Source organism: Dipteris shenzhenensis, chromosome 33 (genome assembly GCF_047967505.1).
Source record: "Dipteris shenzhenensis isolate YYH24624 ecotype China chromosome 33, Dip_SZ_1.0, whole genome shotgun sequence".
NCBI lineage: Eukaryota > Viridiplantae > Streptophyta > Polypodiopsida > Gleicheniales > Dipteridaceae > Dipteris > Dipteris shenzhenensis.
The window spans coordinates 34,664,222-34,680,951 of NC_141628.1; the positions used below are offsets into that span (position 1 = coordinate 34,664,222).

Consider the following 16,730-nt stretch of genomic DNA (forward strand, 5'->3'; position numbering starts at 1 on the left):
ATGTACTCATCATTAAACTGAATGCATTTCTGGCAATCCAAATGAACCAAAGTGCATGTGCTCTGATGCTGACCCATGTGGCATAAGGTAACTTGAGTGCATCTCCTAGTAAAAGTGATTTCCAAGTGATGTTCTGGCCACCATCTCAGTTAGGGTAGACATGTCGGAGTGAAGAGAGAGTGGAACTGAAAGAGAGAGTGAATGGAAAAGAAAGTAGAGAAGGGGATTGATGGAGAAAGAGAGGAGAGGGCTGGAGAAGATGATGAAGAGGCTTGGGACCTATGTACCTTCACACCTTCGCTGTCCCATCCCTGGAAAACTCTTCCTTTTAGATCTGAAAACACCCTCCAAGATTACGCGCCTTCTTTGACAGTAGAGATAGTGTCTCGCAGCTTGTTGACTCGGACGGGTGTTACAGTCAGATCCTGATGCCGTCATGCATGTAGCTTCAGATTTTTTTGCATCCCTTTTTACTGCAGATCCGGGCACACAGGCCATAGATGATGCCAGAGAGGTTATTTGGCAGTGTATCCCTGTATTGGTAAAGGATGAGATGTATGTTTCTCTTGATGCACCTTTCACCAATGCAGAATTCAAGACTGGATTACTTGCCCTTCACAAGGGCAAGTGCCCAGGTTCGGATGGACTTACCCCTTCTTTTTTTATTGCTTTTTGGGAGCAGATTGGTGATCACATTACATCAGCCCTGCAGGGCATGTGGAACTCTGGTGAGATGCCTGACTCACTTATAGATGGTCTCATTCATCTTATCCCAAAGGGGGGTAATAGGAATCTAGTGTCACAATGGAAACCCATCACTCTATTGGGCACTTTTTACAAGATTCTGGTGAAAGCCATCAGTCAGCGGCTACAGGTTTTTCTTCCAGATTTGATTCACGACACACAGATAGGGTTTGTGCATGCAGAAGTATTTTCGATAATATTTTCTCATTTTGGGAGGCCTCAGAATGGGCCATGTGAACTGGAGGAGCACATCAAAGATGTTGGGAGCTGTACCAATTCCAGCCAGGACCTGCAAAATCAGATCATACCTTCTCTTTTTCCAGTTAAGGATGAACCTGAAAACTGACTGCTGTACACTGAGCCTGTCTCTTTCTATCCAAGGGATGCAAGAAACCTTTTCTGTCACTAAATGGAGCAGAGGCTGTTATCAAAGCACAACTGATCAGTTTTTCTTTCTCTCCTCTGATCAGGGGATTTTTTGTCTTCATACTTGATATTCCTCTTTAGAGGAGAACATTTTGTTTAGTTGGGACTTCATTGTACAAATCATACGATGATAATATAATCAAATATTTCTTTGCCCAAAAAAAAACTGAGATGGTGGAGAGCAAGACAAAAATTTTGGTTTTGCCCACCTTCCCGATCAACTGTCAATTGGATGAACTCAATTACGGCCTTTGGCGTGCCATGATGGAGTCCCTATTGCAATCGTACAATTTGTTAGACTTCATATTAGTGAGTCGACAGGCCTGATCTCCTTGCACTAAACCTAGGGATCTTGTAGCAGCAGGAGGTAGAGAACATGTCTCAACTCTAGGACAGGGTCAACGCAAGGGTAGTCTTTTATTTTCCTAAACTATACTCCTCACGTGATAAATCATGTGAAGCATATCATGGTGGCCCCAAAAGCATCTAGGAGCATTTAGCATCCTTGTATAGAATGACCTCTCCGATGAAGAGGGCCTCTTTGGAAGTTTAGATTGTTGGAAATTGGAAATCCCACCAAGGGGTATCCCGCATGGAAGATTGACAGATGAGCCCATGAATCACACGCGCAAATGTTTCAATATGGAATCAAGCTTCATAAACGTGTGTTCCTTCACAACCAACTGTGAGTACAAGCCAACAAATAGATTGTGCATCAAGACAAATATAGAAGCAACACTTATATATTTCCGTCTGTCCACAACTTGGACATTAAATACCAAAATATTATCATGCTATATGCTTGGAGCCCACGTGCTCCACTGAGCTTGTCCAAAGATCCCTTTCACCTTGCTGTCTGGAAAGCCAGCCTAGGAGAGCTGCCACTCTGAGCTAAGTCTGCAGCAAGTATAGGTCTCCTTCACCTCATGGATGTAGGCCAAGGATGCCCTCCTGCTCCTCCTTCTTGCTCCTGAACTAACTGCTCCAAGTGATGATGAATGGGGGGCCAGATGCCTCCTTTTATAGGGGCTGTTTGCCCCCCCCAAAATAGCCAACTGAAACAGACTGTAGCCGACTCAAACAGACACTCCATCCAACTCTTTTGTGCAGCCTATAAAACCCCCCCGTGGGCACACTGGCAGGTCTTTTGGTGGCCCTGCCTAGTCAAGTGGTAGGCTGCCACTGGCCCAGGCAGGCCGACCCATATCCAGCCTTATTTCTAGGCCCATAGGTCCTCCAAAACTTGATGCATCTGTTTTGTCTCTTTTCAACCCTAATCCTGGCCCTGGAAAGCTTCCAACCAGTCCATACTCAGGTTTCCTTGCACATGCTTGTCCTTTTCATCCATGGACAGTTCTGTGGCACTCTTGCACCACTTCTGCCCACCATGGTGGCCCTGATCTGCTAGGTACCTCCTCTCTCTCTACTGCCCACATGGCAGCCCAGCCCATGTGGCATCCCCATGCCTACTCTTATCAATCTATGGTCCAGCCCCCGGATACACTCCTCATATAGGGGCTCACAAGTGGGGAGGTGACCAACCCTATTCCAACACCCCCCTCTCACCAGCCCACATTGGCTAGATCCAACTCCGTTGATGAAGATGCTCCAGTAGCTCCCGTATTGTAGCCCTTTGGAACACTCTAGTGTTGTCATAGCCTTTTCCTAGCTTTTCAACCAATGGCTCCTCCTCTGCCAGGTCCGGTTCCGCTATCGCACACCAGTCTGGTACACAGGTCCATCCTTGGCAGCACCTAGTGGTACCACCACCTTTAGTCACAAACCCGCCTTCGAACTCGAGCACTCCAAGTACCAACATCCTTAAACTGACCCCTCATGATGGGTGAACAGCCGGAAGTCCTCCAAGCACCAAGCTCTCAGGGTTTGTTCCAATCCGTCCTTCGTCTAGCTAGGTCAGCAACCAAACAACATCCCCGAGAAATCATATCCCAGGCATAAATCTAGATTACCTGGACCGTGAAGCTCCAACTCTGGTTCTATACTGTTGTCCCCCTCTAAGTCACAGCCTCCGTCTGACCCCGAGTCCTCAAGTCTTGTCGAAGAATCCCCCTCTACTTCAGTAACACTAGCCAAGCACCTAGATGACTCCAGGCACTCATCACTATCCATCACCTTCACAAAGATCTCAGGCTCCTCTCCTGAGTAATCCTCAATGTCTTACATCCTGACAGTAACACCATGATCCATATGCCTAATCTCAGCATCACTCGGAGTTGCCACCAAGAAAAGGTCCTCTGTCACCACCAATTGAGCTCAATCCTATGATTCTGTCTTGTTCTGATCAGCCGTCTTGTTTTTGCAATCCTTCACAAAATGTCCTAGCTCACTGCAGTAGAAGCACTTCTTCACTTTCTTCATCTGAAGAGTTCACTCCGTCATCAAATTTGGTCTTTGCCTCTGCCAGCCTACCCTTGCCCTTGCCTTTGCTCCTGTCTTGAGATTAAGGCCTTGTCATCCTTATCCGTACCATTAGACTTATTGTTAGAAATTGAAAATCCCACCCTGCAACAACGGAAGACTGATAGATGATGTCACGGGGGCGTGAAATTCTAGGTACTTTAATGTACTACAAGACCGTGACAACTTTGGTTTTAAAAGTCCAAGCGTGGGCTTAATAATGTGTAATTAAACGCAGCATGGTGCCTAGCACATAAGCGTAATTAATCCCTAGGCCCAAAGGCATTCCAAGGAATTAAAAGAGTGGTTGTTGGGAAATGATGATGTGGCATTTTTAATGGGCCCCCTAGAGGGCCATGTACCTTCAGTGGCCCCCCTAGAGTTCCAGGTGGCTCTAGTGCCTTCTACATGCTCCTTTGCCATTCCTGGACCTTCCTGGGCCTTCTAAACTTCACATGTGTGGTTTTCTCTCTCATCTTCTCCCTTTGTTGAGATTTTGGACTGGTTTTTCAGCCTCCTTCAACTGAATTCCGTTTTTCTTCATAACTCCTCACCCGTTTGGATTCCTCGACTTCCGTTTGGCCCGATGGCTTCCCCTCTGCCTCCCCTTCGTAGTGATATGCTTTTCCCTCCGTGCGTTTGGTAGAACGGGCAGAGCTGAGCACTTCTTTTGCTGGTCGAATTTGCAAAAGTGGCTTTTTCTAGACCTTTTTTCTTCTACCGCCTCCTGGGCCTCTCCTCTTGCAAAGCTACAGCTTTCTGTTGAATTTCGAGTGGTCCCACGCGCTGGTTGACTGGTTTTTCTCAGTTTTGGAGGACTTTCCGGCGATGAAACTTCTCCAAAACCTTCTCAATGCATTCCTCTCTGAAGCACGCTTCTTTTGAGCCCAAGAACTCCCACTTCTTCGCGACAGAAGTGCTTCTTTTCGCATTTTTCAGTGGAATTCTTGCTGGTCGGCTCTTGTAAATGCTCTTTCTTCATGCCTTTGCACTCCTCTTTGGCTGAGAATGCAATTGGGCATTGGCTACTATGTCCTCTTGGCGATTGAGGACTTGGTTCGAGTTTTCAGGGCTTGGTGAGTTGTGAATTTGCTACTGCAATTTCTTTTTGCCATAAGCTATTGGTTAGCCTCGTGTGCCGCCTCTTTCTTGGCTCGCAGGTGCCCAGGCAGAGCTACATGAGTCATTCTTTGGTTGGGTACTTTGCTGATTTTATTTTGGAGCTTTGAAAAGCTTTGTGAATGCCATCTGAAAACCACTCAAAGAGAGTGCAGCCGGGGTGCAGTGTGATTGCATCTGGACAGCCAATGGAATTGCACTCGGAAAAGAGAATGCCTTTGGGTTGAGCCTACGGGTTAAGTGCACTTATGTGATGGTGTTATATGCTTGAAAGCCTTGCGAAGGCTTAGTGAATTGGGGCTGCGTGCTCAGTTGCAGGGAAGGTCTCCCAGATGCAACTTGTAATCATTTCACTGTGAAATATAAAGAAATACCGAAAGGGGCGCCACGGTGTTTGGGGCCAATCGGGTGCACTTGTCTATGTCTGTTGAGCAGGGGCATTCTAGCCTCCATCCCTTTTTCAGTGGTTTTGTTTGTGAACAAATGGGTAAATGCCAAATGGTGATCATGCAATGGTTAATGGTTGTGATATATGCTTTGTGAGCTGTAAATAAGTGCTGAAGTGATTAAAGGTTTAGTTCCACTGCCCTCTGAGTGATTAGAGGCCGGTTTCATTGGTTCCATTGCCGGGATACCATCTACTTGATGTAAAGTTGAAAGGGGAGTCCATCCCAATAGTTTCAGCTTCTTGTATTTCCAATGTAATAAAGCGTCATATTTCAGCGTACTTGATTTTTGTCAAAGAGGACAGCCAACCAGTTCAGGAAGGCTCTACTCTTTCTGCTTTAGATAGAGAAAGGGCTGCTTTTATTTCAGATTTTCAGGATTGTTTCTCAGATTCACTTCCTCAAGAATTACCTCCCAAGAGGCCCGAGGATCATCAAATTGATATAATTCCAGGAAGCTCACCGCCTAATATACCTCCCTATCGTGTCAGTAAGGCACAACAGGAAGAGATAATGTCACAAGTGAAGGAACTCTTGGAAAAGGAATTAATACAACCAAGTAATTCTCCTTACTGTTCCCCTGTGTTGCTTGTGCAAAAGAAGGATGGCAGTTGGAGAATGTGTATTGATTATAGGGCTTTGAATAAAGTCACAATTAAGAACCGTTTTCCAATTCCACGCATTGATGATATATTGGATCGGTTGGAAGGTTCCTCAATGTTCAGTCGTATTGACCTTAAAAGTGGATACCATCAGATATAAGGATACGGCCTGAAGATGTCTACAAGACTGCCTTCCGCACTTCATTTGGCTTATATGAGTTCCTTGTGATGCCTTTTGGTTTGACTAATGCACCTGCCACTTTCAATAGAATGATGGACAGAATTTTTAGAGCACACAGAAAGTTTGTGGGCACTTTCTTCGATGACATCATTGTGTTCTCTAAAAATGAGCAGGAGCACAGGAAACACCTCACTATTGTGTTTCAAGAGTTGAAAAGACACAAGCTATTAATAAACACCAAGAAAAGTGAGTTCTTTATGCATGAGATTCATTTTCTCGGTCATATAGTGTCAAAGGATGGAGTCAAGATGGATCCTGCAAAAGTTGAGGCCATAAGGAGTTGGCCAATTTTGAAAAATCTGCATGAAGTCAGAAGCTTTCTTGGGTTGTGTTCATACTATCGGAGGTTTATAAAGTACTTTGCAGAAATTGCTTCTCCCTTGCATGCTTTACAAAAGAAAGCTGTACCGTTTCGGTGGGGACCAAAGGAAAATGCAGCTTTTGAAGAGCTGAAGCAAAAATTGTGTTCTGAACCCGTTATTATCTTGCCCGATCTTGCAAAACCCTTTGCTGTAACTTGTGATGCATGTGGAAACAGCATAGGAGGCACTTTGATGCAGGATGGCAGAGTGGTTGCATATGAGAGTAGAGTTCTCAAAGATGCTGAATTGTACTTGCAGATATACGAGAAGGAAATGTTAGCAGTGATACATGCTTTGACCACATGGAAACATTACCTTCTTGGAGCTAATTTTAATGTGCAGACAGATCATCAGTCACTTAGATATTTTCTCACGCAGAGAAAATTATCTGAAAAGCACATGAGATGGGCTAACTTCCTCTCAATGTTTCATTTTCAAATTGTACATGTGCCGGGTAACAAAAATGTCGTGGCTGATGCACTTTCCAGGAAACCACAGCTTGAAGCAGTCTCCAAGAAACCCAGTGTTTCAGCAGTGAGCATTGCTTATAACAATGTGTTAGATGTGATGAAAGATCAGTATGTTAATGATGCTGATTTTTCAACTATTTATGAACAGCTTTCTGATGGTCAAAGGCATGATCACTATATGTTGAAAGAGGGTTTCATTTTGATGCATGGACGACTCTGTGTCACTGATCAAATGCGACAGAAAGTCATAATGGAAAGTCATGCTCCTCCATATGCAGGACATAGGGGAATTACAGCAACAATTACAGCAGTGGAGCAATACTTTTATTGGCCATCTTTGAGGAAAGATGTGGAAGAATATGTGAGAACATGCATGGTTTGTCAGAAAGTAAAGTTTGACAGCAGGCAGAAGGCACCTGGGTTGTTACACCCTTTGCCAATTCCGGATAGACCATGGCAAAGCATAGCTATGGATTTTGTGTTTGATCTTCCATGTACTCCTACTGGACATGATGGATTGTGGACAATAATTTGCAGGTTTAGCAAACAAGCCCACTTTGTGCCAGTAAGAAAGAAAATTACAGCAGATCAAATGGCCAAATTGTTTTTGCAACATGTCTTCAAGTATCATGGGATGCCTGAATCCATAATCAGTGATAGAGATCCGAGGATGACCAGCCTCTTTTGGAGAGGACTGTTTGAAAATATGGGCACTATGCTGAATTTTTCGTCATCTTTTCACCCTCAGTCTGATGGACAATCGGAGCAGGAAAACTCTACCATCTTGGATATGTTTAAATGCTATGTCTCAGACCACAAAAGCAAATGGGAGCATTATTTGCCTTTGCTGGAATATGCTTACAATAATACGGTGCACACATCCACAGGTAAAGCACCTTTTGAAATAGTGGAAGGTGCCAGGAAGATACCTCCCATTTTGCATACAAAAGAGAAAATCTTCGAAGCTGATCGTTTTGTGGAAAGCCTTGAAGAGGCTTACAAGAAGATCAAATATGCCTTGCAAAGAAGTCAAGACAAGCAGAAAAGAGCAGCAGATAAGCACCGCAGGGAATTGGTATTCACAGAAGGTGATTGGGTTTTGCTGCGTTTTCAGAAGGCAAGGCTGAAAAATAAGAAAGGCAAGGAAAGGTTGTACACAAAGCTGAACATGCGTTACTATGGTCCTTTCCAGGTTTCTGAAAAGATAAACGAGGTAGCTTACAGGCTGAAGTTGCCTCCGCATTGGAAGATACATAATGCCTTTCATGTGAGTTTATTGAAGCAATATCATGGAGATATTCCCGAGGATGTACCTGATGAGGTGCAGCCTGAAGTGGAAGAACAGGATGAACTTCTGGTCCCAGAGCAGATTCTGGCACACAGAGATAGAAAGCTCAAGGGTAAAGTTATCCGTCGCTACTTGGTAAAATTTCAAAATTACCCATCACTTGATGCGAAATGGATGGAGGAAGGTGAACTGGCAGATTCACCTCGGATATTGCAGCTTTACCTTGATGCTTTCCAATTAGAGCCGACTACGGTCCGGGCTCCTACAGGTAGTTCAGCAGAGCGAGCGTCTGGAGCATTACCTGATGTTCGAGAGGGGGGTAGCACCTCCACTCCCTCAGTACAGACGGGCTCACTGTGATTTCATGAGGTCGCTTGATGACACTGTATGTTTCATCCGAGATACTGAGCTGACAGTATTTCTGCTGTGAGACTTCATGATATTGATGCATCTTGACTATTGATCGTCGAGAATCACATAGATTTTGAGCAGTATATATGGATGGATGCATGCCTCTCCTAGCCATATTTTCACTGTCTCTGTATACTATAGCTGCGGCTTTCTTGTATACTCTTTTATGTTATATTTCATGCTCGCTCCTGTGTTTTGGGGCAGCAAACTGTGGTTTGTTGTTTCAAGAGAGGAGTATGTCACGGGGGCGTGAAATTCTAGGTACTTTAATGTACTACAAGACCGTGACAACTTTGGTTTTAAAAGTCCAAGCGTGGGCTTAATAATGTGTAATTAAACGCGGCATGGTGCCTAGCACATAAGCGTAATTAATCCCTAGGCCCAAAGGCATTCCAAGGAATTAAAAGAGTGGTTGTTGGGAAATGATGATGTGGCATTTTTAATGGGCCCCCTAGAGGGCCATGTACCTTCAGTGGCCCCCCTAGAGTTCCAGGTGGCTCTAGTGCCTTCTACATGCTCCTTTGCCATTCCTGGACCTTCCTGGGCCTTCTAAACTTCTCATGTGTGGTTTTCTCTCTCATCTTCTCCCTTTGTTGAGATTTTGGACTGGTTTTTCAGCCTCCTTCAGCTGAATTCCGTTTTTCTTCATAACTCCTCACCCGTTTGGATTCCTCGACTTCCGTTTGGCCCGATGGCTTCCCCTCTGCCTCCCCTTCGTAGTGATATGCTTTTCCCTCCGTGCGTTTGGTAGAACGGGCAGAGCTGAGCACTTCTTTTGCTGGTCGAATTTGCAAAAGTGGCTTTTTCTAGACCTTTTTTCTTCTACCGCCTCCTGGGCCTCTCCTCTTGCAAAGCTACATCTTTCTGTTGAATTTCGAGTGGTCCCACGCGCTGGTTGACTGGTTTTTCTCAGTTTTGGAGGACTTTCCGGCGATGAAACTTCTCCAAAACCTTCTCAATGCATTCCTCTCTGAAGCACGCTTCTTTTGAGCCCAAGAACTCCCACTTCTTCGCGACAGAAGTGCTTCTTTTCGCATTTTTCAGTGGAATTCTTGCTGGTCGGCTCTTGTAAATGCTCTTTCTTCATGCCTTTGCACTCCTCTTTGGCTGAGAATGCAATTGGGCATTGGCTACTATGTCCTCTTGGCGATTGAGGACTTGGTTCGAGTTTTCAGGGCTTGGTGAGTTGTGAATTTGCTACTACAATTTCTTTTTGCCATAAGCTATTGGTTGGCCTCGTGTGCCGCCTCTTTCTTGGCTCGCAGGTGCCCAGGCAGAGCTACATGAGTCATTCTTTGGTTGGGTACTTTGCTGATTTTATTTTGGAGCTTTGAAAAGCTTTGTGAATGCCATCTGGAAACCACTCAAAGAGAGTGCAGCCGGGGTGCAGTGTGATTGCATCTGGACAGCCAATGGAATTGCACTCGGAAAAGAGAATGCCTTTGGGTTGAGCCTACGGGTTAAGTGCACTTATGTGATGGTGTTATATGCTTGAAAGCCTTGCGAAGGCTTAGTGAATTGGGGCTGCGTAACCTTCTCTCCTTTGTAAGTTGTACACTCTCACTCAAAGCCCAAAATGTGCCAAAATAACACTGCAAAAATGGCAATTGTCTACAATGTCACTCAATCTGAGTCCAAAACTTCATGCAAAGATGCCAAAAAGCTTGTTCACACCAAAATTGCATCCGAATGCCAAAAGCCCCGAATTCTTAAGAGAAATTGCAACTGAAAGAGGGCAAATTGACTGAAAGTCCGAAATTTTACAATTGTTTGCAAAAGCCCCAAATTTCTATGAAAAAATTGCAAGCAAAACCAAAAGCCCCAAATGCAATCTGCAACTGTCACCTATAAATGTTACCTGCAAAGGTCACTTGCAAATGGCACGAAAACCGAGAGCACCTAAGTGCACGCACGGAACTGAACGGGATAGCTGCAGTTACGGAGGTCGAGGCACGCGGTAGCTGAACGTGGTAAGATAGTCCATACAATACAGACTGTACGGCTGTATGGTACAGAACCGTACGCTTGTATGGACAAGTACATCGCAAGCTATTCGGCGCACTTGTACGGACGAACGGATTCAACGTCCATGCTGTTGGTGACAAGCGTGTTGTTAGACGATTGCAAAATGCACGGACGATGAAAGCTGTACGGATGGCGACGGGAGTTGTACGGTATGAAACCGTACAGTTATATAGACGGAGACAGCGTCGGGATGTACGGCGCGGGAGCTAGTCCGGGAGCCAGGAGCTGACCTTGCTCTGATACCAAATGAAGGAAATACAGATTGGCAGTAAAAGCAAGCTGTCATTGTGGACATTTTTTGTAGATTGGGTTGTGCATCTGAAATTCTAGGAAGGGATATTTCTTGTCAAATTTGCTGCATTATGTTTTCTTTGGCATTTTTGGCTCAAACAATCCCAATGAAGTGTTTGGCGTCCTCACACAAGAGGATAAGTTGGATGGAACCAACTACTCCTTATGGAGTTTTATGGTTCACAATCTATTAGTTGCCAAAAACTTATGGGACTATGTGAATGGGGATGACACACGACCGAAAAAATGTGACACCTGCCCCTCCTCCCCACAAGGAGGAGGAAAAGATAAAGGACAAGCTCAGGGTGCAGGACAAGTGCTAGGTACACTGGCTACTGCAGTTGTGCCTCCCACACAGGAACAGAAAAGGTGGGATTCACGTGATGCACAACTTTCAGTAATCTCTCTTTTTGTCAAAAGATTTATTATCCCGCACATTCGGTCATGCAAGACCTCAAAGGCAACATGGGATATTTTGGAGAGTATGTTTGCAGCCCACAATGATGCCAGGGTCTCTTTCTTGAAGAGAGTTATCACATACTCATATGGATGAGGGGTGACTCAATGTCTAATCACCTAATCAAGCTTCAGGACTTGAGAGAGAAATTGTTGAATATAGATGAGATTATTCCTGATTCAGAGATGATAACCACTACTTTGAATTCTCTTCCTAAGTCATATCTCGGATTTCACCCCTCGCTAAATTTGTCATTGAGGGGGGGTGGCAACGCTCTCACTTTTCACAAGCTGATAGGACTTCTGTTGCAAGAAGAGCAAACCAGGAAGAACATGGCTTCACACGCTGGTGAGCATGCCATGCTTTCGAAATTCAAGCTCAAAGGAAAGGGGCAGCATAAGCAGCATGCAAATCAGCCTACACATCATCATAAAGCTGATTCTGGACAGCCTTCTCACAAGGCTAAGAGTGATGTAGAGAAGCCTAAGAAAAAGGGCATTTGTCATTGTTGCAAGAAGCGGGTCACTACATAGGAGAAGGCAAGAAAAGAATTGCAAAGGAAAAGGAAAAAAATTCAAGCATGGCTGTCTCAGATTCAGCTCCTAATGCACATGATGGTGGTGATGCTTCAATCAACTTAGTGGAAGAAGACTACGCCTTTTTAACTTGCATTTCTGATTTTCAGGTGGCTGCTCCGAATACGACAGCACATTTGAGGATGACTCTTATGCTTTCTTGACTTGCAGCTATGACCCTTCAGAGGATGCATCCGCTTCCAATGTCAATGAGACACTGAACACATGGTATTTTGATAGTGGTGCCTCCAAGCACATCACTTCCAGGAAGTGTCTTTTTGCCTCTCTGCATTCACCACCCGTTGGAAAAAGGGTGACATGTGCCAACAATTCTTCTTATTCAGTTTGTGGTGGGACTGTGGGGAGCGATGGCTGTAGCAAGCAACCTCCACCTCTGTTTTCTAACAGAGTTATTCAGGCCTATCCTTTTAAAGAAGATGGGCCCCATGCTATTTCAAGAAGTAGCAAAGAAGCTTTACGATGGTGAAGATGAGAGCTTCAAGCAAACACGACCAACTAAGGTGCAAAAATATACACTCCGACATCATTTACGTTCCAGACCTTGCAAGAATGTCCTTTCAATCAGTGCTTTGAAGAAGCATAGGGATGAAATAGAGTTGCATGTGTCAGGACAAAAGCTAGATCCATAAGCATGCTTTTGCTGCCTCTTCCAAACCTCTACAGGCATGCAGGAAACAGGACAAAAGCTAGATCCATAAGCATGCTTTTGCTGCCTCTTCCAAACCTCTACAGGCATGCAGGAAAAGGAGAGGGAACAGCAGTAACGGTTTTGCCTTAAATTTTCCAGCCCCTTGGCTGAGACCTTGGATCACCACTTTCGGTGATAGTTATGATAGTCAAATGTACCGTCAGCCCACGTTTGGTGGTGTGTGACTGAGGATCATGCTTGCTGTACTTTCTGCTGCATTTGGACAGATCTGAGCTTGTCTGTTCAGTTGTTTGTTGCGAGTCTGGAGAGTGTTTGATTTAGCAATGTAGCCTTAGGGTTGTCATTCTCTGATACTTTAGGCAATCAACCAATAATCTTTTAGACATACTTCCATTTTGGCAGCCCTTTCTCGCATTCTGTAGGAGAATGACGTGCATGACTGAAACAAAGTTGTAGCACCTAAGAGGAATATAACCATAATAAAGGAATGACGTGATTCTTCAGGAAATTGAACACGCATCTTAACAAGAGATTGTACTTTGCAAAAAGATGATGTCACCAGCAGAAACTTCATGGCAGGCATTATCCTTCCATAGCGACACTTTGAGGTTCATGCAACTGTTGTCACCCACATATAGAATGCTCTTCATAACTTCAGTCCCTTTCAAAGTTGTCACTTTCTGCATACAACACAAGATCAATTTCCAGCTATGATATTACGTCAACTAAGAGAAAAGTACTATGCGTTTTGAACAGTGATTAAGAGATACTAATATTTTATTAACAATCCGGGGTCATTGTCCGAATATGTTGCAGGTAACCAATAGTCTTCCAAAGAGAGATAAGTATATCTTATCCAGATGCAATGCAGTAGTGTACTACTGCGTACAAAGCTCGTAATACATCGAAAAGCTCAAATCCGATAAGAGCAATTAGTAAAGGATTTTGCCTCTGGTGGGTGGCGCTGAAGAATAAAGACGACCAGCTGTACATGGCAATCGACATGAGCACCAGCATCTCCTAGCTGCACGAGCGGTCCATACCATGCTTCTCTCATGTTGAAGCTCTTCCAATCCTTAGCAGAAGCAGATTACAAGAACTTTAAGAACAAGTGAGTACAAGTACTTGTGAGCACTCCCTTCAAGTTGGTTCTTTCCAAGGAAAACAATTGTGAAGATGAATAAATGATTAATTTGCAATACATGTGATGGAAGCACTCTATGGGAAAGTTCGAATGATTTGCAAACTCCGAGTGTGTGTGTGTGTGTGTGAGAGAGAGAAAGAGAGAGAGAGAGAGAGAGAGTGAGTTCTTTAAAAAAGGGAGTGGGTGTGAGTGAGTGTGTGTGGGAGAGAGAAATAACCAAAATAGAAGGGGCCACATGGCAACAAAGTGTGTGGGACACTTTTTTAACAAAAGTATACCTAAAGCGCTGCCTGAAGGCAGTGCTAACAAATGTTTGACGGCAAGTGCCTCTATTAGAGCATACTACCATAATGAAATCTTTCAACCCATAACAAAATCTTTCAACACATTGCATGTTATGGGGACAGAATCCACTCTATGTAAATCTTTCAACCCATAACAAAATCTTTCAACACATTGCATGTTATGGGGACAAAATCCATTGCATGATTATTCGATCAAATAATAAGTGTTTATATATGTGTGTGGTGTGGAGATGTATGAGTGTGTATGTGAGATGTTTGATTTCCTTGGAGAGGGAGATCCAGTGTCCCATGTAGAGAGGTTTGAGCAAATTTGTGAGAGCTTTATAGGTGACTTGGATAAGGTCAATGCATTCGGATTGATCCTCAATGGTAAGGTAGGCCAATGATATAGGGCTCTGAGTGCTAAAGAGAAAATCAACTAAGAAACGCTTAGAAAATCAACTGCGCTCTGAGTGGTGAAAAGAAAATCAATTGGAAATAGCTCAGGAAAATCATTTATAGTGGGGTTCGCCCACCGGTCCCAGATGAAGCCCTATTAACCAACCGTATGAGATAAAGCAAAAGGACAATGAGTCCTTACAAGAATCTATTGCAAGGATCAAACATTTGAACTCCCGGTGTGAGCCTCACAAGAGGATGAGCAATGAGTGACTATTGCCATGCTTCCTCATTGGGTTAAGGCATGTGAAGCTACATGATCATCTTCTCAACCTGATCCCCACATCATTTGAGTTGTGCACAAGACTGTTGTACTCTTAGATGACAATGTGAAAGACAAGGCCCAAACAAAAAAGTCACAAGTGGCTTCATCCAATGTATCCCACACTAATAAAACCATTAGTGCGATGAAACCAAGGAGGCAATTCCTCTTGCCAAGGGCACTAATATAGATGAGGTGGGCACCGATCTCTTGAATTGAGTGGCCCAACAACTCAAGTGGGGATTGACAAGGGAAGGCCCAAGCAATTCTCACCTCTTCCCTAGAAGAGATAACCTATGGTGTGTTCTTGTACAAGCAACCACAATGAGTGCCCCTGCCTTAGGGCTAGGCCGGTCTACTATGCCCATTGTGCTAGATGGGGAAACCATGAGACATCTTAGTGTTGCTATCCTAAGGTCATCCCCTAGCCAATGAACTAATAGAGGCAGCCCCTGACTTTGCCCCCACTGCCTAATCAGTTCAATCAGGGATAATTGGCCATTCAAGGAGCCCCCTTTGCCAATCAAGGGCAATATAGGGATCAAAACCTCCCATTGCCACCACCAATTTTAGGCCCCAAACCTCCACCACCTCGGATCACTCCTATGAACCAAGTGATCACTGAGGAGACCCAGTGTGAGTGGGAGGATCCAAATTATGCCCCTTCCACAAACCACCCTCCATTATATGAGAGTTCCCTATACCAATCCATCCAGATAAGTCATTACATCTTGCAGGATGAACAATATCTCCCGGTGTACCAAAATGGCTCCTGCCACACAAAGAGCCCGAGACATAAATACCGTAACATGCAAATTAGTGATACAATGTTACACATGTCAAGGACCGCATCGAGCTAGTGAGTGTCCCTACAAGACACTAGCCAACCAATCGGTGGCATGCTTTAAGTGTTAAGGACCTCACTTCCTAAGGGACTAAGCATCTAAGTAATATGTACAAAATCAGCAAAATACAATGGAATTCTAGTATAACCTAATTGAAAAATATGGTTTGTTTTCTCTTAAGTATTTGAACATAACCCGTGCATTTTAAAAATGGCCTTACATCTAAGCCAGTTTGAAAGGGTGGAAGTTAGGGATTCTTTTCTCTTAAATCTTCAAACAAACACCCCCTTTTGCTTGCACCCATACATACGTGTACTTTTGTCCTATAATCTCCCTCTCAAGTGGTTATAGACTCCCAAATTTTGGGGTTTGAGAGGGGGTATTAGGGGGTACTTTGGGGTTTGAGAGGGGGTATTAGGCATGAAAAACAAAATATAAGTTTGGCTCTCATCCAACTCAGTGCACACAAATATTGACTTAAGGTGATTGAGGTATTGGAGATGGATCCTTTGTTAAGAAGAGATGGAAACTTAGTTACATTGAGGTGGTGGACATGGGACCTTGGTTAAGGAGAGAGAGGTTGGATACCAAAACTAATGAGGAGTGAGGAGGTAGGAGAGGGTGCAAGAAGAGACTAGGGCTAAGGTAGGGTCGTGGTAAAGGTGGGGGAGTATTTATCTAATCCCCTCAAGCATATATACATCATGTAAGTCATTCAATCTAAATAATACTTTTCTTCTAATCACTGTATGCTATGTCATAGTAGGTAACCTAGCTAGGTTCATATCTTGGTCCTCTATTCAGTGTTGCTAATAGATTATGGTTGTAAGTAGATACATTAGTTGAACAATGAAGTGCAATGATCGAGCATGTAAGGAATAAGCATTATAAAGTGACCAAGGGCAAGAAGCTCTATGAAGGATTAAGAAATTAAGAGGAGGAAAGAAATTTGTTCATAATGGTGGCAAAGCATCTTGAATTCATGTTGGAATGTAAGGTGTACAAGGGGTTCAATATGCCATTAGAAGGTTGCAAAGGTTCATAGTGAGTACTATGGTAGAAGGGTTTCATAGCTCATGCAATGTTGTGAAGGGGTTTCCATTCATAAAAAATAGTTCCTAAAGGGGCTTCTAAATTCTCATGAAAGAATAAAGAGCATGCAAAATGGGAGCTTATAAATAGCATAGGGTC

The 16,730-nt window shown here is 44.0% G+C and overlaps 1 protein-coding gene across 1 annotated transcript in view; it reads right to left on the bottom strand.

Moving 5' to 3' along the window:
* The window catches only part of LOC147880028 (uncharacterized), a 66,907-nt gene extending 53,071 nt beyond the window's left edge, over positions 1-13,836 (bottom strand). The window contains exons 1-2 of the mRNA XM_087371643.1: positions 13,495-13,836; positions 13,105-13,225 (exon numbers count right to left, since the gene is read on the bottom strand). Coding sequence (XP_087227769.1) covers positions 13,105-13,225; positions 13,495-13,602 — 229 coding nt within the window. The 5' untranslated portion in view covers positions 13,603-13,836. The remainder of the gene's footprint in view (positions 1-13,104; positions 13,226-13,494) is intronic.
* Between the last annotated feature and the right edge of the window lie 2,894 nt (positions 13,837-16,730).